The sequence below is a fragment of the Sceloporus undulatus genome, chromosome 2, assembly GCF_019175285.1.
Source record: "Sceloporus undulatus isolate JIND9_A2432 ecotype Alabama chromosome 2, SceUnd_v1.1, whole genome shotgun sequence".
Taxonomy (NCBI): domain Eukaryota; kingdom Metazoa; phylum Chordata; class Lepidosauria; order Squamata; family Phrynosomatidae; genus Sceloporus; species Sceloporus undulatus.
In genome coordinates, this window is record NC_056523.1 from 860,839 (window position 1) to 882,131 (window position 21,293).

A 21,293-nucleotide genomic window follows, 5' to 3' on the forward strand; every position below is an offset into this window, starting at 1 on the left:
CAGGTTGCCTACCCCTGGTTTAGAAGGTCCCTTTGAGACCCCTTTGCTGCAGGCTGATGGGAAAGGAGGAAGCTGTTGGCAGCTTCGGACCATACGCCAACTGCGGCCCTTCCTGGAAAGGGGAGACCTTGAAGCAATAGTACATGCTCTGGTAACCTCTCGTGTCAACTTCTGCAATGCGCTCTACATGGAGCTACCCTTGTGCCAAGTTCAGAAACTTCAATTGGTACAAAATATGGCAGCCAGGCTGGTCACGGGCACATCTAGAACCACCCATTAGTTTTGGGGCGAGGTACAAGTTATTGGTTCTAACCTTTAAAGCCCTACAAGGCCTGGGTCCAGACTACTTGTGGGAGCACCTTTTTCTTCATAATCCACCCCAAATGCTTAGGTCCTCTGGGAAGAACCTGCTGCAACCCAAGAAGACCAGATGTCTGTGGTGACCCAGAGGGCCTTCTCATCGGCTGCTCCTAGGCTCTGGAATGACCTGCCGGACGAGATCCATCATATTACCACCTCGAAAGCCTTTAAAAAGGCTGTCAAGATGGATCTCCTCTTCCGGCAAGCCTTTCCAGATTAGCCTTTCTAGGCTAGCTTCTCCTTACCCTGTCATCCCCTCAAAGAAGGCATTTTTCTTCCCAAATCTAACTGCACTTTTAGTGAACTTGTAATTGGTATGTTTTTAAAATATCCTGCTGTTTAATTTCCTTTTATGGTTTTTGATTATTATTTTTATGATGGAGGAGGGTTGGGATATGGAGTTGTTCTTTTAATTGTAATTTTTAACTGTATGCTGTTTTATTTCTATACCTGTTGTAATCCACTTTGATTCCTTGTGAAAAAGTGGAATATAAAGAAATCATATTATTATTATTATTATTTCCGTTTGGGGAGCCTTCTCTTCCCCTCCATCCTTTTCCTCCTCCTCTCCTCCTCCTCTTCTCCTCTCCTCTCCTCCTTCTTCCTCCTCCTCTGTGTCAAACTGGGAGCTGCTCTCCTGGGGAAGGAGGCAGGGAGGGCTGTGAATGGATTTCCCCCTCAAAGGGAAGGCTGCTTGGGGACCCAGTGCTGCTGGGAAAGGGCCAAGGAGCTCTCCTCTGCCCCTTCCCTGGACAGACCCAGGGACCCCTCCCTCCCTGCCTCTCTGCCATTCTGGCCCTGGGCCTTCTGGGAATTTCCCTGCAAGTCCAGCTTGGCCTTGTCACCTGAATACAAAAGCCAGGGCTTGGCATCTCTTGTGGCTGATGTTTATGGCCAGGGGACTTTCCTCCATCTGAGCCAATGGCAGGCCTTGGTGATGGCCTGTCATCAGTTGCTGGGCAAGGAAGCTTTCACTTTTGTAAAAAGCAAGACTTGGAGCTTGTACAGACAGGCCAAAATAAAGCTGTTTTGAGTCACTTTGGAGGTATGCTGTTTAAATGATGCATGCATCCTAAGAGTCTGGAAGCCACACCAAAGCCATGCTCTAGGCCTAAGGACTGGAACACAGTTTTGGCGCAGCGTATGGCCTCTTAAGATGTGTGTGTCATTTAAACAGCTTACTTCCAAACGTCAAGGGTGGCATACTTCAGAGCCATCACTGTGTTCATCCAGAATATCAGATTGCAAAGGGGTCTTGCAACACACACAGACACAATTTTATTAGTTTTTTATACAACTTAAAAAGTATAGCACTAAACAGTTGAAATTGTACAAATTTACATAATTGTTACTTCCTTCCAACTTTATCAATTCTGTATTTTTTCATCATTATTTAAATTTTACTTTCTATCTCCAGTAACAACTTACTGAGTGCTTCACACGTAAAAGTCTGGTAAATAAAAACCAGTTTCAAACACATTCTTTTCTGTCATGATGACTATAACACCTTTTGAGGCTCACTGTGCAAAACAAGCTGCAGCTTCTCTTCAGGGAGAAAGGCAGCATACGTGCAAATAAATAAATAATATAATAAGATTGTATGTACAGTGCTGTGTAAATTTACAGCGCTTTATAAATAAAGGTTAATAATAATAATAATAATAATAATAATAATAATATAAAATATAGCATTGGCTTTCGTAGACTTATGTTCCATGCATCGGAGGGTGGAGGCCGAAGTCTATGAAAGCGCATGCTACAACTTTTTCCTCGCAGTTAAGTCTCAAAGGGGCTTCAAGATCCCTTTGCAGGTGGATATTCCTTGCATCAGAGGAATTAAGTCTACAAAAGCACATGCTACCACTTTCCCCCCATCTTTCCTCTCCAAGAAAGATCCCTTTCCAAAAGGGTGGCCTATATTTGTAACTGGGTCCTCCCTTCCCTTTTCTTACACAGTGGAGGAAAGTTACACAGCAGCGGAGCCTCAGTCCCACATCCGCAGAAGCCTTTCAGTGTCTTCCATTGAACCCTCTTTGTTTCATGATTGTTGATTATTTCCACCTTTTGCCTGGCTGGAGGGAAGGGTGCCCCTGAGCATGTACAGAGGGCAAAATTGCACTCTAGGTTTAAAGGGCTTAATGTATGGCAATGGGGGGGAAGGCCAATATAAGGCAGGATTTGGTCCCAATCCCTCCTCATTTGCTGATTTATGGAAAAGCAGCAACCAGTCTCAGGCTGTTTGAGACCGCTTTGAACTGCCATGCCTCCGTCTTAGGGAATCTTGGGATTTGTGGTTTCGTGGAAGTGACTCCAAGGGCCATTAAATCTAGCGCAGGAATCCCCTCTGAGTAAGTGCAGAGTACCTAAATGCAAGCCAATTTGCTAAACTCCAAGAAAGTTTGAGCTATAAGTTGGGACTTTCCAGACCCGGCGGTTGCTGCTGATAAAAGTTGTTTACTGTATTTATGCATATAATTTGTATTATTTGTATTCTTCTCTGTTGGTGTCCAGCTGGGACTTTCCTAGACGGGAGACGGGAGCAGCTGAGCCAATCAGAGCCTCCGGGACTGCTTTGGTCATCGGTTGCCAGGCAGAGAAAGGATGGTTTTTACAACAACCTTCTCTTAAGTTTGTTGCAAATACGGCTTCAGCTGGCCTTGGATCCATGCTATTGAGTTTAGGGGTATGTATTTCTGCGAGACGTATTTAGCCGCCTCTGCCAGGGAGTTATGGGACCACTATAAACTACAAATCCCAGGGATTGCCATGGATGCACCCTTGGTCTCCTCCTCCCAAGAGAGCCCAGCAGGAGAGGAGAGGGGACAGTTGTAATAATCCTGCAACTCCCATCATGCCCCCCTCTCCTCCAGCCTCTTTCTTTCAAGCAGAGGCTTGGAGCCATAGAAGGGATCCCCAAGGGCTGCCTCTTTTCTTCTGCCATTTAGGAATACATAGGATCCTAGAGATACAAGGGATCCCCAAGGGCCATCCAGTCCAGCCCCCTTCTTCTGCCATGCAGGAATACATAGCATCCTAGACTGGGAAGAGACATAAGTCAAATAAGAAAACCTGTTAACCTGTACTCTACCAAAGCCCAGATTGCACCATAGTTTTGGGCTTTGGTTGAAACTTGTAGTGAGGTCACAAAAAAGGCAAAGTGGGTTGCAGAAAAATGTGTTTGCAAAGCACCACGTGTCTTCAACTCTTGGAAGAGAAAGAGTTGCGTCTAGTGAGTTACTATATATTGTTTTAATGCAGTTCTGTTCTTATTTTGTTAGGAATTCAAAACATATTCAGTATATTCTTGCCTAGAACCTGGAGCAGATTCTGATCAGGACTGATCTGCCATTTGGGATCTCACTCCCTTCTTCAAATTAAATAAACACCTGGGAATAATCTTGTGGAAGCAACACTTGCATTTGACAGAGATGGTCAGCCAGATGACCGCTGTGGGTCCAATGTATTTGGCAAAAGCCCTCCATTGCTTCAACTCTTTACCTTTGTGTTGCAGTTTAAAAAAAAAAAAGAACACTACAAATTAATAATGAAACTATTTATTTGCCACCCTTTTTAATAATGCAATTATTTATTTGCCACCCTCTTCCCATAGAGTGGCATACAATAAAACCAGCTGAGCAAATTTAAAACAGCATGAATTATCAGTGATTTTAAAATGCAGCATCAGAATTTAGGCTTTGTTTATTTGAGCTCTGCTTGGCAACCTTTACGAAATGCAGAGTTAGCATTGTACACATCCATTAATAGAAGCAAAAAGGGCACTTTCCTCAAGGCAGAGAGGTTTTAGGGTTTCTTGGCAAAGCAGGCTGGGCGAACCCTTCTTCTTGATGCTGAACTAGGAGAAGGTTGTGTGCTTTCAAGTCATTTCCAAGAACGTAGGGCCACCCCATCACAGCAGAAGCCCTGAGTGCAAAGAACAGTCTTCCCCTCATACCTGGGAATCCAACAGGTCTCTCTCTCCCTTCAGTTTTCCTTCAGCCAAAAAGGAGGAAGGCATTAACCTTCCTGAGCTATGATCCTAAGTTCTTCAATGTGTGTGAGATTGCTCCTTCAAACCGACTCCTGATTTATGGTGACCCCATCTATTTCACAGGATTTTCATAGGCAAGGAAGACCCTCAGAGGTGGTTTTTGTCTGCTTTTTCCTCTCAAATAAAGCCTACAGCAGCAGGAACTCATTAGCGATCTCCTATCCAAGGACTAACCAGGCCCTGCCCAGCTTAGCTTCCAAGAACAGACAGGAATCTGGTGCCTTTTAGGGTCTTTAGGGCCTAGATTCTTCAATGTGTGTGAGTATGTGCCTTTAAGTTGCCTGTTGACTTATACATAGAATCCTAGAGTTGGAAGGGACCCCCAGGGGACATCCAGTCCAACCCTCTTCTAAAATCCTAGCGTTGGAAGATAGTGGCCCCATAAATTTCACAGGGTTTTCTTAGGCCAGGAAGACTCTGAGGTGGTTTTACCAATTTCTTCTTCTGAAATATTGCCTCCAGCACCTAGGATCCTTGGGCGGTCTCCCATCTGAGTCCTAACCAGGGCTGACTTTGCTTAGTGTCCAAGATCACATGGCATCTGATTGTGCCTTTTAGTATATTCAAGTAACATGGATCTTCCATTCTATAAAGACTTAAGAGCCTCCAGCTCTTATAAGGCTTGAAAGCTCCAATGTGACGCATGAGGATATGAAAGGGTAGTCAAGACAGAAATTGGGGGTATATGGAACTGGAACCCCCTTTAATGGGAGGGCGGAATAAAGATGTCTTTCAGACCTTCACATCCCCCCTGAATAATAGAAACAGTGGCTGGGACCTCTTGGTTATTCTGAATTACAGTAGAGCCATTCACTCAGTTGCTGAACAATGAGTCTATATGGAGGTAAATCCCATGGATTCAGTGGGTCTTTAGTCACAACCATCTTGGCCCTTAGAGAGAGTGTGTGTGTGATGCTGTGGTTGACACGTTGGAGACCAGGGCTTAAATCTCTGCTCGGAAACCTTTGAAAGTCACACTCTCTCAGCCGCAAAGGAAGGCAAAAAAAAAAAAAGAGGCTCTGAACAAATTCTGGCAAGAAAACCCCATGATAGTCCATCTTAGTTAGAAATGACTTGAAGGCACACAACAACAACAACAACAACAACAACAACAACAACAACAATTCCTCTAGGTCCTTTCATACATTTAGCTTCCTGGCTGATGCTGGAATACACCAGTTGATGGTTGCAATATGGATGGATGCTGGTGGAGCAGCCAAGTTGTCTCTTCCAGTTTCTTTGGTTTGGGTCCCCAGTGGGGTGATATGGGGCAGACAGCAGAGCGAATATGAAGTTCTTGCAGCTGAGGAAGCCAGGCTAGGAGACAAGCGAGAGAAGCACAGGTCCTTGCAAGATGGTGGTCTTTGCAAGATGGAGGTCCTTCCAAAACGAGGCCCTCCCAAGACAACAGAGCGTCCCTTTCTTTGCTGATTATCTGGGAAAGGAAAGAGTGGGTCTGGTTAGCAAAGAGAACCACCTCCTTCCCCATGATGAGGATATGAATATCTGCATTGTTTATCCATTGACTGAGTTTTGATATGTCCGCATGCAGGTAAAATGGGACACAATCCATTGCAAATCCCTCTGTGATTTAAAGCTGATATTGCCCAGACCCCCCTGATGGCTTTTCTTAGGCTTCAACTCATCTTTGGTGATCTTGAATCCAAGGCTCAGCTGTGACTCAAATGCCCATCCTCAGATCTGAGCATCTCTGGGGTGGGACAGTGATGCCCCTTTGACCTTACCATGCTGCCCACCCTTCCCCCCCCCAAAGGCAAAGCCCTCCAAGGAACTGACTCTCAGCCCAACTGCTAAATGGAAAGAGATGGACTCACAATCCACCCTGGTTGCGACTGTTGCGGTCATTCATCCTCATGGCCTTGAAGAAGAGGACGGTGCCCGTGATGATGCCCAGAATGCCAATGGCAAGGCCCAGGCCACAAAGCACGTTCTCGGTCGTCTCGGGGAGAGGGGTAGGCTCCTTGGCATCTAGGGGTGAGAAAGACACAGGAGAAGACACAAGGCAAGGATAAGTGTGTGTGCGTGTTTGTGTCTTGCATCTGTGTGAAAGACCCCAGAACAAGCCCTGACAATCTCCTTTCTTCCAGAGTGTCTTTGCCCTCAGATCACAGACTTATGTATCGCATGCACTTACAAACTCCTCTATGCCAGTTATGTCTGTGCTATCACAAAGGTACCAATTGTGATGAATTGTCAGCGTTTGTTGTTGTTACTTTCTTACCACACTTGACCTGTCCACCCTTCCTGGCAAGCAAATATTTATCTGCCAACTGAGTTTTGGTTCTCATGAAGTGACCTGCAGTCCCCTAAATATTATGCTAAATAAAATTGGTTGGCCTTAATATTGTTTGGAGCATTATCAGGCTCATGATTCCACTTCAGGTACAACAAAGAGTATTTTCCTGCACCTTTCCTGCCCTCATGATTTTACCTACTATGGGTGTATCTTTTTCACACTTCAGCTGCGAGTCAAACTCTAAGGAGTTTATGGTCCCCCAAAGTGCATTAAAAGCCCAGATTTTGTTTTGTAGGCTTCTACATCATTTGATAAGGGTATGATACTATTTTGTTTTTTGGTGTTTTGAGAGCCAGTGGTTTGAGCATTGGACTTAGGGTTGCCATCCCTGAGGACCTCCAAACCGGGGAAAATGTAGGACAAGGTTTTAAAATGTAGGGCCTTTTTTTAAAAAAAAAATCCTGGCCAGGAAATTAAAAAAAAAAAGGTCCTACATTTTTAAACCTTGTCCAAGGCCTCACTGGGGCCTGGGAGAGATCGTCTCCCAAGTCCCAGCGAGGCCTTGGAGGACTCCGCGATTGCAGAGCCGCCTCCCGAGCCTCGCTGGGGCGGGGGGGAATCCCGAGAGCAGGGCCAAACTGGGGCGGGACCAGGTGGGATATGGCAAGCCTAATTGGACTGCAACACTGGGAACCAGGGTTCGATTCCCAGCTTGACCATGAATCTGACTGGGTGACCTTGGGTGAGCCATTCTCTCACAGCTTCAGGGGATGGTGGTGGTAACCCCCCTCTGGACAAATCTTGCCAAGAAGACCCCATCATAGGTTTCCTTTAGGGTCACCCTAAGTCAGAACTGACCTGAAGGCACACAGCAACAGCAACAAGGCAAAGGGGACAAGCCCCCTCTAAACAAATCTTGCCAAGACAACATCATTACAGATTCTCCTTAGGGTTGCCCTAAGTTGGAAAATGCATGCAACAGCAACTATGAACCCACATGTTGTGTTTCAGTGCAAACTTTTTGCTATGGCTTGTGTTCCCAAAATGGCATCATGGACATTTGGCTTAAGTCTGGAGGGTACAGTATATGAGAATGTGTGTGTTTGTGTGTGTTTCCATTTGTCCCTTCTTTTCCTGGCCAAGGAAAGCCCACTTTCATGTTCTGTTAACTGTCTGGAAAGGTGGAAAGGGCATTATAAACAAAAGTTGTTGTTGTTGTTGTTATGGTTATAGCACCTGTAAGGCACACAAATTCTTATTATAAGTGAGAAAGGAGTATGCACTCACAGCACACAGTGGAGGATGGGATCACACAATTCAGATCCCTCTAAAACAAAACAAAACCCACTATTACCAAGAAGGAGTAACTGGTGGGAAGGCTTCAGTTTCCCCTGCAAGTGTCCTGGGACACTGAAAGTGATCCAGTTTGGGCCAAAAATCTGCCCCGAAAAAGTTTAGGTGGCAAGCTGGAGTTTCTGGGGTTGGTGGGGAAAGATGGCTATGATTCTATGATTGTATATTTGTGTATGATTTGGGGGGTGGGTAAGTGGGGCTGGCAATGGACAATTGTCCAAATATTGCCGCCAACAAATCTCTTTTTTGCTGAGGCCAAGCAAATGCTTTTGGTAGGCTTTGGGCCCTACAGACATTAGGGTTCATCCCATAGCCTTGCTTTCCCCCCTCTTGTCCTAAAACGACAATAAAAAAGGCAAGTTACTAGATCTTAAGGGAAACTTTAAAATCAAAATTAATTCCAATATCTCCTAAGACTGAAAAAGGTGGTTGAGCAGGTGCTCCATAACGCCATTGTCTTTCCCACAGATAAACCAAAGAGGACATATAATGCAATAATGCTGGTCTGCTTAATGCCCTACATGGGTCAGAGCATAGGGCTTTTCAGAGTCTGCGTTTCTGATTTCAAACAGGACATTAATGCAATAATACAGATATGTTCAATATTATACACAGGTCAGACCTTAAGCGGAAAGGCTGTTATACATAAAAGTTGTTGTTGTGTTAAGGCACCTGTAAGGCACACAAATGATTATTATACCCAAGAAGGGAGTATGCAATCCCAGTGTATGGTGGGGGCTGGGATCACACAGTTCAGATTCCTTTAAAAACAAAAACAAACCCACTGTTACCATGAACAAGAAGTAGCTGCTGCGTGGAGAGTGGGTTCAGTTTCCCCTGCAAGTTACACTGGAAGTGATCCAGGTTGGTCCAAAAATCTGTCCCTAGAAGGTTGGGTGGCAGGCTGGAGTTTCTCAGGTTTGGAAGATGGGCGCCATATATGTTGTATAGTGGGGTTTTTTTTTTGGGGGGGGGGAGTTGGGGATGCAAAATTGTCCAAAATTTGCATCCTCCAAATTGCATTTTTAATGGGGCCCAGGGAATGCCTTTGGGGGAAATGCCAGGTGACTTTGGGCCCTGCAGACATAGGGTTCTGGTCTGCATTCATCCCTTGGGCTGCATTTTGCCCATCCTTCCCTAAAACAACAGCCAAAAACTGCAAGTTACTAGATCTTAAGAGAAACTTCCAAATAAAACGAGGAAAGTGAAAGAGGAGGGTGGCTGAGCAGGTGGCTCCATAACTCCATCATCATTCGCAGGGCTACACCAAACAGGACATAGAATGCAATAGCGCTTAATGTCATACATGGCTCAGATCTTAGGGCTTTTTAAGAATCTGGATTTCTGATTCCAAGAGTAAAGAGGAAGGAGGCCAGAGAGCGATGACTTACACCAGATCTTGGTGAGAGGCTCCTGGAGACCCCAGTGGTCCACCTGGCAGGCGTAGAAGTCTCCATCCTCCGGGATGAAGGGCAGGTAGGAGAACTTGCTCAGGGTGTTGTCTGCACTAGGATAGAAACCGGTCTCCTGCACCCCCTCAAAGACCTCCTCCCCGTTCTTCAGCCAGGTGATGTTCAGGACTGGAGGGAAGAACTCATCCACAAAGCAAATCAACACATTGGGATCCCCTAACGCCACGGGGTCTTTGGTATACATGGTTGCCGAAGGAGCCACTAGGAAAGATAGACAAGGAAGGGGTCATAAATGCATTGCCTGAATCTTTTCAGTGCAAATGTTTCTGAGCTTAAAGTGGTGTCAGGGGCATCACTAAGGGGGTGCGGGACACACCAGGTGGCACCTTTAGCGGGAGAGACTCCATTGCTCCTGAAACATTGGCATCCCTTTACAATGCTGAAGAGATGGTATCAATGGGGCAAGGCTCAGTTGGAGGAGAAAGGAGAGGGTCCCTTAGGTGTTTTTTTTAATTAAAATTAAATTTAACAGGTTTTTTTAAATTTTTGCATTCTTTTTAGCATTTTCTTTCAAAAGCTCACATTTTACTAAATTTATATAGAATAGTGCAGTAAAATGGTATCCCTTATTTTAAAAAGGGAGGGGGGGGGGGGTGAGGATTAAGCCTTGGATGCTTGAATCCATGGATGTCCTGACAATTGAAAAGAAAGTCTTATAAGCCAAGGAGAGAATTTTTTCTGAATCAGGAATGTAATGTCACTGGAGACTGAGAGCACCAGTTTTAACTGTATTGCTCTTTTAAACTGGAAGCTGCCTCTAGGCCTAATTTTGGGAGGAAAGTTGGATTCAAATTCATCATCATCATCTCAGTTGTTCTGAAAATGCACATAAGAAGGCATACAACTCCTTTAATGTATGTGCTTCTCCCCTCCTGACAGTAAGAGCTATTTGATAGTGGAATACACTCCCTCAATGGAAAGTGGTGGAGTCTCCTTCTTTGGAGGTCTTTAAACAGAGTCTGGATGGCCAATTGTTGGGGATGCATTGATTGAGAGTTCCTGCATGGCAGAAGAAGGTTGGACTGGATGGCCCTTGTGGTCTCTTCCAACTCTATGATTCTATGACTGGATCAGCCAGTGGCTTGGACAATTTATAGTGATAATAATACTAATACCAGTGGTGCTACTTGGGGTGTGTGGACCGCACCAGGTGACACCCTGAGGGAGGGTGACCCCACTGCTCCTCAAACACCTGCCTTTTGGCAGAAATCATAGAATCATAGAGTTGGAAGAGACCCCAAGGGCCCTGATCCAGTCCAACCTCATTCTGCCGTGCAGGAACTCTCAGTCAATGCATCCCCATTGAGAGATGGCCATCCAATGGACTGTGGCATTCACCTGTGTCTCTTTAAAATGCTGAAGAGAGGAGGGGAGTGGGGTGAGGCTCACTGGGAGGAGAAAAGACAGGCCCCAGGGGATTAAAAAAATGAAATGATATTTTTTAAAAATATATTTTTCTTTTAAAAACTCACATTTTACTAAATTTTTACTTTAACTACATGAAACTACCTCTGCCTAAATGCATCTGTTATGTGCATATGATATTGTAATGTTACAGTATGATTTTAATTTTGCTAGTTGTTTATCTCACAACTATTACCATTGCATACACTGATATATGGGAATTACAATTTACTAGTTACATTAGTACAAAAAAACACACACATTAAAATGGTGTGGTATGGAAAGGGATCAATGGATGGGGTGACACCATGAGTTACCACACTGGGTTTGGTTTCAGAACCCCTCATGGATACCCAAATCCATGGATGTTCAAGTTCCATTATATACAATAAGGTGTTGTTGTTGTTGTTGTTGTTACAGTGGGCCCTTGGTATCTGCTGGGGTTTGGTTCCAGGACCCCCCCATGCAGCCAAATCCATGAGTGCTGAAGTCCCCTTACATACAATGGGGTATTATTTTTACCAGAGAACCAGGGTGGCATAGTGGTTAGAGTGTTGGACCATGACTCTAGAGATCTGGGTTCGATTCCCAGCTCAGCCATGAAACCCACTGAGTGACCTGGGCAAGTCACATGCTCTGCCAGAAGTCAGAAATTACTTGAAGACACATAACAACAATAACAACAAATTATTTATCATTTGTTGTTGTTGCTGTTGTTGTTGTTACAACTTAAGGTATGTGGATGACACCATCCCCGCAGCTCTGGAACTCTCTTCCTGGTGAGCTCTGCTGGGTCACCTCCCTTGATCAATTTAGGAAGAGGTTAAAAACCTTCCTCTTCAAACAAGCCTTTCCCCAGACATTGGCCTGTTACAGACTGCCAAAATAACGCTGCTTCGGGTCTCTTTGGAGGTATGCTGCTGTTTAAATGATGCATGCATCCTAAGAATCCGGAAGCTGCACCAAAGCTGCACTCCAGTGGTTAGGAATGGAGTGTGGCTTTGGTGCGACCTCCGGACTCTTAGGACCCATGCGTCATTTAAATAGCATACCTCCAAAGAGACCCCAAGCAGCTTTATTTTGGCAGTCTGTAACAGGCCACTGTAACACCTGCACTCTCCCCGTTGCACATTGTGCATGCACTTTTAAGTCAGCTAGTTTGCATGTTTTAGCCGTGTAATTTTTAATCCTGTTTTAATTGCTTTTATATTGATGTATTGACTGTTGTTTGTAATTTGCAGATTGTGTGCAGTTTATGTTACCCGCTTTGATCTACCCGGGAAAAGTGGGCTACAAATAAATGAATTATTATTATTATTATTATTATTATTATTATTATATTGTTGGAAGACATCACAGACTTGGGTCAGTTAATGAGGAAGGCCAAAGACGAAAGCGCAAAGGCAGGCTTACTGCTGAACATAGAGAACATAAAAATAATGACCCCAGAAGAAATAGATAAACTCAGCCTATAGACAAGGAGGCAATGGAAATACTAGTTAAAGAAGTCCCCTATCTAGGATCCAATGGAGACGGCAGCCAAGCAAGAAGAAGGAGGCTAGGAATGGGAAGGGCAGCTATGAAAGAACTGAGCACTAAGTCAGGATCCCCCAGCAGGCCACTGTCTTCCCCATCATCCCCATCCAACAAGATGTGAGAGCCGGACAGTGAAGGAAAGAAAAAGAAAATCAACACATTTGAAATGTGGGGCTGGAGAAGAGCATTGAGGATACCATTTAATAATAATAATAATAATAATAATAATAATAATAATAATAACTGCTTTTCCACAGATCAAGACAAGTTTAGGAGAGTGAACAAGACAAAGATCAAGCCAGAACTCTCCCTGGAAGGAGCCAAGATGATGGGATTGAGTTGGAACAAGAAACAACCATCTATTCTTATGATTATGATTATTGAGATCCCACCTCTTTAAAGGGAGGCTGGCTGGAGTTCCTGCCTGGCAGAATGGGCTTGGACCGGAGGGTGCTTGGATTGCTATGCTCACTCCTCCTCCTCCTTCCCGGGGGCCCTTGGTCTCGGCGGGGCTTTGCTTCCAGCCAGGGCTCCCTGCCGACACCCCCGCAATCCTCAAAAGACGGACTGACAGCCCTGCGATAAAACGGGGGAAGCTCGGGCTTGCTTTTTGGGGGGGCTGTCTACCCGGGGCTTTGGGTGGGATCTGTGGGTGCGAACTCTCCCTCTGAAGCAGGCGCAGTGCTGCTCTCTGACCGTGGCCACTCAAGGGATGCCCTCTCCTCCCTCCCTCCCTCCCTCCCTCGGGCTCCCGACCAGCGGAGGGGCCGGCAAGCGGGTCCCGGCCCAGCCCCCCTCCTCCGCTGCCGCTTCCTGGCTGCTGCTACCGTTCTGGCCTTGGCTCCGGTTGCTGAGCGCCACGAGGGCCTCCAGGTTGCTCTTATCGACGCTGAGGGAGCCCAGGGCCCCCGCCGCCTCGACACTGGAGAAGCCGGGGAAGTCCGGGAGGCGCCAGTGGGTCTCCCTTTGGCCCCAATCCACGTGGAAGATCTCCTGGCCCTGGAACTGGTGCAGGATCTCGCCCTCGTCCGCCTCCGGGGCCCCAGGAGCCGGGAAGCTCTCCTGGAAGAAGTCCAGCTGCACGTAGGTCTCCTGGGCTGCGGAAAGAAAGGGAGAAGAGGGTGCTGTCCAGTGGCTGCCTTCTCTTCTCTTTTCGGACCCTTCCTGGGGAAAGGGCTGCGCAAACTTCACCGCGCTCTAGAAATAGATGTTAATAACAATAATACTCAAAGAGGAAGAGGCAGCGGGCAGAGCCTGGGAGCCGAGAGCGGCCGACCTGGCAGGGCTGTTGTGAGGACAGAGGAGGAGGAGGAAGCCCTCCTGTCCCTCTGGGGGAGTGTGTGTCCCCATTCGCCCCCTTTTTCCTCCTGGGGACCAGGCGCCTCTCCTCCTCCTCCTGACTCACCTTCCAGGGCGCCGCCGCTGGGCTGCGAGGCCAGAAGCAGCAGCAGCAGCAGGAGGAGGAGGTGGGGGCGGGCGAGGGCCCCTAGTGGCCCCGGCCGGGGACGAGGGGCTCCGGAGGAGGGGGACTGCGAGGCCCACCCTGCCGCCATCGGGCTCTTCTTCTGCTGGCGCCAGGAGAGGAATGGGCGCGGAAGAAGGACGCCAACGCCGCCTCTCTCTCTCTCTCTCTCTCTCTGGCCAATGAGAAAAGAGCGGCGGCACTGACCGGCAAAACCCGGCGGGGAGAGCGAGGAGGCGGGGCTGGACGGGGGGCTGGGGCTGGGGAGGGCCAAGGGCCTGGAGAGGAGGGGGCTCCGGGGAGCCTTCAGCAGCAGCAGCAACAGCAGCACCCTCTTCTCTTCTCCAGGCTAAACACCCCCAGCTCCCCCAGTCTCCCCTCAGAGGGCTTCATGTATTGTATTTTTAAAAGGTTGTGGAAACAAAAAGTGGGATATAAATTAAAGTTTTATTTCTTTATATTTATTATTATCAGTCCCCCTCCTTTGGACACATGGCTCCAGTTTCTCAATGTCCTTTCTGAATTGTGGTGCCCAGAACTGGACACAGGATGATTCCAGGTGGGGCCTGACCAAAGCAGAATACAGTGGCACTATTACTACTCTTGATCTAGACACTATACTTCTATTGATGCAGCCTAACATCGCATTGGCCTTTTTAGCTGCTGCATCGCACTGTTGGCGCATGTGAGGGACGACCTAGGGATGTCATATTGAGGAGGGAGCAAGCTTGTTTTCTGCTGCTCCAGAGAATAGGACACAATGGAGCAATGGATGCAAGCTCCAGGGAAAGAGATTCCAGCCTAACATTAGGAGGAACGTCCTACACTCCTTCAAAGGAGGATGGTGTCGTGTCCTTCTTTGGAGGTCTTTCAACAGAGGCTGGATGAACATGTTTCAAAGGGGAGGCTTTGACTGGCTTCCTCCGTGGCCGAAGGGGGTTGGACTGGGTGGCCCTCGGGGTTTGTTCGAAGTCCTGAATTCCAACCGGAGGCATGGCGAGGCCATCAGTCCGATGTGGCTGTGCTCTTGGTTCCTCTGCCTGGCGACAGGTGACGCGGGCGGGCTCCTGCCTCTGATTGGCCCGGTGGGGCGGGGAAGGGGTCGCCCCAGGAAAGCCCCCGTCGTCGGGGCTCTTGTGGGAGGCGAGGGGAGAAGCAGAGGCAGAGGCAGGCGGTGGCCATGGGGCCGGTGGGGTCCGTCTGGGCGATGGCGGGGGCTTTCTTCCTTCTCCTGGTGGCCGGGGCTGCAGCGGGGCCCCCAGGTGAGTCTGCCGGGCAGAGAGGGGCAGGGGCCTTCGAGGGATGCTGCCGGCTGCGTGCCCTTCCGCAGTCAGTCAGTGAGGAAGGCCTTTCGGGTGAAAACTAAGGAATCATAGAATCACAGAGACCCCAAGAAGAAGGGCCCTGATCCAGCCCAACCCCCTCCTTCTGCCATGCAGGAACTCTCCGTCAAAGCATCCCCTGGGACAGGTGGCCATCCAGCCTCTGCTTAAAGACCTCCAAGGAAGGAGACTCCACCTCTCAGGGAGAGCCTTCTTCCTTCCTTCCTTCCTTCCTTCCTTCCTTCCCTCCTTCCTTCCCTCCTTCCTTCCTTCCCTGCCCCCGAGAGCCCCGGGGAGAGCCTCGCTGGGTCCTCTGGGTCCCCAGAGTTTCTAGCCCCTCGCCCAGGCCCTGCTCCATGCGCCCCTTCCCCTCCAAGGAAAGCCCCGCCGCAGCCGGGTGACAGATCCCAAAGGGACCAAGTAGATCCAGCTGGATCCAAAGGATCCAAGGCCTTTTGCAGCTTGTCTTGACTGAACAGCTGCTCAGCCGCCTTGAGGCTTCGTGTTGCTGTTACGCTGACTCCTCTTCTCTCCTAAGACTAATGCCATAGCGCTGGGTGCAGTCTGTACATGGCAAGGCTTAAGCAAAAGGGTACATTGTGAGAAGAGTTCAGGAGCCCACAAACCCAACCGCTGCGCCACACAGTTCCCAAACGAAAGGAGAGGCGAGGCTTGGGAGAAGGGGGTTTGCTGGAGCTACTCACATGCAGCAAGTCGGGAGCTGGTCCTAGAAAGCGGAGACTAGGACCAGCCTGGGCCAAGGCTGCAACCTCTTCCTCGGGGAGCTTGGCTGGGAGTCCCAAGGCGCCTTCCTTCCTTCCCTCTTCCTTCCTTCAGTCCCTTCATCCTTTCCTTCCTTCGTTCTTCCTTCCTTCCCGAGGTCTCTCTCCTTCTCTCCTTCCCCAGGATCCTTCTTCGTCTACCAGAGGAGAAGCGAGTGCCACTTCAACGGGACTGAGACGGAGTCCAAGACCCTGCGCTACTTCCAGAGATTCATCTACAACCGGCAGGAGGTCTTCTACTTCGACAGCCAACTGGGACTCTACGTGGCCCTGGCCCCCATGGTCCAGTCCAACGTCGACCGCTTCAACCGGGACAAAGACCTGCTGCAGAGTATGATGGCCGACGTGGAGCGCTTCTGCCGCCACAACTACGGCATCTATGAGCCCTTCGCCCTCCGAAGGAGAAGTGCGTTTCCCCCCCAGCCCCCAGCCCCCGTTCAGGAGGAAGAGGGGCTTCCCACCCAGGAATCCTCCCCCTTTGCCCCCCCCTGCTCTTCCCTTTGCTCCCGGAGACCCTACCGAGCTTTGCTTCAGGATCGGTGTCTTCCCCATAGGTCTAGGGATCTGTCATGATAAACAATAGGAGGAATGTGGCGATACAGGAACAATAGCGCTGTGGTTAACTAAAGGGCAGCCCAAAGGGAAGGGAGGGGGCAATCAATGGAGGGCAATGCTTGGGGACCAAAGGGACAACAGCAGCAGATGCGGGGCACCAATGAAGGGAGGGGGCGGACCACGGCAGGTGACCCCTAAGAACAGGGGTGTGTGTGTGTGTGTATGAGACCCCACTGCCCCTCAAACACCTACATTTGGGCGAAACCAGGCTGTGGCATTCCCCGGGTTCCCTTTAAGAAATGGTGGGAGCGAAGGAGGGATAAGCTCCAGGGGAGGAGGAGAAAGGAGTGGCCCCAGAATTTTTAAACATTCAAGTTTCACATTTCAAAATTTTGTTATTTTTTAAAAATGAAACTTTTGAAACTTTTATTCTTTTAAAATTTCCTTTAACAACATCACATTTTAACCAAATCATCACTGTGTATATTATTATTATTATTATTAACCTTTATTTATATAGCGCTGTAAATTTACACAGCGCTGTACATACAATCTTTTAGTCAGATGGTTCCCTGCCCTCAGGCTTACAATCTAAAAAGACACCACACAAAAGGAGAAGGGAGTGGTGGTGGTGGTGTATATATAAATACATTTAGGTTGTGCAATGCATATGATATGGTCATTTGAAGGTATCATTTTAATTTTTCTAATTGTTTAAGTCAGAACTTTTAGCATTACATTACATTAGTGTATAGGGATTATGATTTATGAGTAACATTAGTGCCAAAAAGCATTGCTAAGGATTCTGTATGGTGTGAAATGGGAAGAGGAGGTCAATGGAGGGGGATGATGACACCATGAGTGACTACACCAGGTGACACTAACCCAAGGTGTAGTTTTATGTCTTGTTTACATCATGAGGCCGGGCACTGATGGGGAACAGAGGGCACCTTCCTTCCTGGGACAGATGATAAGATAATGAAGATGTGTGTTCCACTGTCAACAGTTTCCAGGCTAAACATCCCCAGCATCTCCCAAAGTCCTTCCTCAGAGGGCTTCATGGTTTCCAGACCCTTCACCATTTTAGTCACCCTCCTTTGGACACATGGCTCCAGTTTCTCAATGTCCTTTTTGAATTGTGGGGCCCATATGTAATTTTTAATTGTATGATGTTTCATTTTTATATTGTTGGAATCTACTTTGATTCCTCTGTGAAAAAGCAGAATAAAAATTACTATTACTATTACTATTATTATTAAGTCACAAATCAACAAACATCAACATAAAATAATTATTCCTTTATAGGTCTTCATTGTTGCTTATAATAACCTTCCCTGCCGTTTCATCAGTCATTTTGTTCCTCTGTAATTCACATTTCTCCATGGAGTTGGCACCTAGGAAGGTAAAAGTACCTAGTGTTGGTGTATGGGAAAGTAAAGGTGCATAGAGTTGTTGTACTGGAAAGTAAAGGTGTGTGGAGTGGGTGCATAGGAAGGTAAAGGTGCATAGAACTGGCACATAGGAAAATAAAAGTGCATACTTTTGAAGACATAGGGTATTGGGGGAAGTCCTCCTGCCTTACTTCTGGGAAGGTTCAACTACAGTAACATTCTCTCTCTTTTGTGCCTTTAGTACACTTTTAAGCCCATCATGCTGGGATGATTGGCTGATGCTTTCAGAGGTGGAGGATACAGACCACACTGACCGAGTTTTTTGGCCCAGATAGGAAGCTGATCCACCTTCTTCCCCCTCTTCCACGGTGCCCAGAAACAGACTTGGCCTGGGGCCCACAGCTGAGAGCCCATTGCTCTTCCTCTCCCATCCTCACCCTTTCCTTCCTTCCCCTTTTTCTCTGCCTTCTACTCCAGTTCAACCCAAGCTGAAGATAACCCCCATGGAGTACGACTCTTCCTCCCACAATATGATGCTGATTTGCTCCGTGGACAGCTTTTTCCCCACCAAGATCAAAATCACATGGCTCCGAAATGGGAAGGAGGAAGACAAAGACATGACCACGAACCCAATCGATAATGGGGACTGGACTTATGGGATCCAGGTGATGCTGGTGACAAAGCCAGAGCGGGGAGACGTCTACACCTGCCAGGTGGAGCATGCCAGCTTTGCCAGCCCTGCCTCCGTCCAGTGGGGTGAGGAACTGACATTGTTTCTTTGGGGTTTGGGAAAGGAAGAGGCGCCAGGGACCACATGGCAAACATATGAGTAATAGTCCACCCCCTTGCTGTACAGGAATACCCAGTTCCTCAAACATGAACATCCAGCCTCTGTTTAAAGACCTCCAAAGATGGAGAATCCACCCAGGGTGGTCAGGTGCCCTCCTTTCCCAGGACATGTCCTACATTTCAGCCTTCTCTCCAGGAGGAATACCAAAATGTCCTCCATTTAGGGTGACCTGACACGCTCCTTTCCCAGGATGTGATCCACATTTCAGCCTTCTGTCCAGGAGGTATTCCAAAATGTCCTGGGTGACCATCTTCTCTGTATTTCCACATGTCAATCTTCTGTCCAGGAGAAATTCCAAAATGTCCTCCATCCAGGGAGACCAGACATCCTCCTTTTTCAGGATGAGTCCTACATTTCAACCTTCTATCCAGGAAGAATACCAAAATGTCCTCCATTTTGAACATACCTAAGAAGCATGAGTTTATATTTACACAAATATAATAGAACAGGACCTGGAACAATGTGACGCAAGCTGCAGGAAAAGAGATCCCACACCTCAACATTAGGAGGAACCTCCTGAGAGTAAGGGCTGTTCGACAGTGGAACACACTCCTTCCTCGGAGTGTAGTGGAGTCTCCCTCCTTGGAGGTCTTTAAGCAGAGCCTGGATGGCCATCAATGGGGATGCTTTGATTGAGAGTTCCTGCATGGCAGAGGAAGGGGGTTGGACTGGATGGCCCTTGGGGTGTCTTCCAACTCTATGATTCTTGCATTCTAGGATTCTCTGACCTCCAAAGATGGAAAGTCCATGATCTTCATAGGGTTCATATTTCATTGTCAAAATATGGTCAAGAAGTCCTTCTTAAGGTTTAGGTGGAATCTCTTTTCTTATAATTCGAATCTGTTGGTTCCTGTCCTGGTTTCTGGAGCAGCAGAAGACAACTTGCCTCCATTTTCTCCTTCCCTTCCCATTTTTCAGGATGGCTTCCCTCGTGTCCCCTCTCAGGGTTCTCCATGCTACAGGTGCCCAAATTTCTAACTCATTCCTCATGGGGCTTTGGGTTTCCAGACCCTGAGATATTCCCTTCCCTATAACCTACACCCTCAACCTGCTTCCTCATCTTCTAGTATGCAGATTGGGAGGCTGTGTGTGAAGGACTCTGAGGGGTTCAAGGTGCCCTGCATCCTTCTGGGTTAGCCCCAGAGGCTCCACTTTCTTTTCCTCCCTTCCTTTGTTTCCTTCTTTCTGCAGAACCCCAGTCAGACTCTGCCCGGAGCAAGATGTGGACAGGGGTCGTGGGCATCCTCCTGGGGGTGGTTTTTGTGGCTGCTGGGCTCTCTTTCTACCTGAGGAACAAGAAAGGTGAGCAGAAAATTTCCCTTTCTGTGTGTGTTTGTAATGTTGTGGAAGAGGGACTGGTCAAAATATTTGCACTTGCAAAATGCTCTCCCCAGGGACGTAGCCAGGATTTTAGGAAGGGGGGGGGGGGCCAGACTAAGTGCCCCCCTTTTAATGGGGCTGGGGGGGGGGGGCACACCGCCCCCAACCTTTCATTTTTCTAAGGGAGGGGGGGGGTACGGACCCCAAGATCCAACCCCCCCTTGGCTACATCCCTGCTCTCCCATTGTCACAGATGCTAGCAGAATTTAGTATCAACAGGTCCCACTCTCACCCAAGAATAGGAACCTGGAAACCTTCAGGAGTTGATGGATTGCAACTCCCAATGTTCCTTGCAGTGATATATTCAAATCATTTAGTCCAAATCTCAAGCCAAGTCTCTAGTCTCTGCCTTCAAGTAAAGTCTCAGGTCCTTACAAAATTCTTTAAAGTCACGTCTCAACTTGCATCTCAAGTCTGGGAGCCAACTTTTAATAGCAAAAAAGGACAGGGGCATTTCTTGGAGGGGAACAGCAAATGTGTTAGGCAACGGGCTTGAAGTGGGGTTTGAGATGTGCTTGCCAGCCTGTCCCCACTGTTCATAAAAGAAGCCTTCTGAAGATTTCCAAAAGCTTCAGAAGGATCCTTCCACTATTTGCTGTTTCCTTCTAAGAAATGTGTCCTGTTTTCTATCAATGGGTCTTGCCTGCTGCTCAAAGTAAATGGCACTGAGAATCAGTTACTAAAGATATACATGTCAAGTCAAGTTAAGGTGTCATTTTGGCCAAGTCATGTCCAAGTCAAGTCATTGAAACAACTTGAGTCTGACTTAAGTCCCAGTCAATTGATTCAAATCTACATCACTGGTTCCTAGGCTGACCAAGGAGTCTGATGGGACTTGCAGTTGAATGACATCCAAAGGGCCACAGGTTCTCCATCTCCAAGTTAAGTTGCCAGGATCCCAGGGGCAATTTGCAAGAGCTGAAGGCCAGAGCAGCCAACCCTGGGTTTCAGGGCTGTAGGTCATGTGATACAATGCAGTTTTGGCTTCTGACTGGGAATTTGGAAGGAATGGAGCCATTTCCATCTTCAACTCCACCCTAAGATTCTGTCTGTCTGTCTATCTATCATCTAATCATCTATCTATCTATCTATCTATCTATCTATCTATCTATCTATCTATC

General features: G+C 47.7%; 2 protein-coding genes across 2 annotated transcripts in view; one reads left to right on the plus strand and one right to left on the minus strand.

Annotated features, from left to right (window-relative positions):
• Window positions 1-3,898: 3,898 nt before the first annotated feature.
• On the minus strand, window positions 3,899-14,062 carry LOC121923032 (H-2 class II histocompatibility antigen, E-D alpha chain-like). Its single transcript, XM_042453136.1, has 5 exons — window positions 13,836-14,062; window positions 13,258-13,527; window positions 9,410-9,691; window positions 6,244-6,397; window positions 3,899-5,843 (listed from the first exon to the last, which is right to left on the minus strand). Exons 1-5 carry the CDS (start codon window positions 13,981-13,983, stop codon window positions 5,840-5,842), a joined length of 858 nt encoding a protein of 285 aa, XP_042309070.1. The 5' UTR covers window positions 13,984-14,062; the 3' UTR covers window positions 3,899-5,839.
• Window positions 14,063-14,997: 935 nt separating this feature from the next.
• LOC121923037 (H-2 class II histocompatibility antigen, E-S beta chain-like) overlaps window positions 14,998-21,293 on the plus strand; it is an 8,342-nt gene continuing 2,046 nt past the window's right edge. The window contains exons 1-4 of the mRNA XM_042453143.1: window positions 14,998-15,154; window positions 16,121-16,402; window positions 18,420-18,698; window positions 19,984-20,094. Coding sequence (XP_042309077.1) covers window positions 15,073-15,154; window positions 16,121-16,402; window positions 18,420-18,698; window positions 19,984-20,094 — 754 coding nt within the window. The 5' untranslated portion in view covers window positions 14,998-15,072. The remainder of the gene's footprint in view (window positions 15,155-16,120; window positions 16,403-18,419; window positions 18,699-19,983; window positions 20,095-21,293) is intronic.

What these genes read in the sequence shown, in the direction of transcription:
- LOC121923032 (XM_042453136.1), bottom strand. Translation starts at nt 13,983, where the DNA reads ATGGCGGCAGGGTGGGCCTCGCAGTCCCCCTCCTCCGGAGCCCCTCGT. An exon ending in CCGGAGCCAAGGCCAGAACG is followed by an intron (nt 9,692 to 13,257) that starts GTAGCAGCAGCC and finishes TATCTTTCCTAG; the next exon opens with TGGCTCCTTCGGCAACCATG. An exon ending in GCCTCTCACCAAGATCTGGT is followed by an intron (nt 6,398 to 9,409) that starts GTAAGTCATCGC and finishes TCTCACCCCTAG; the next exon opens with ATGCCAAGGAGCCTACCCCT.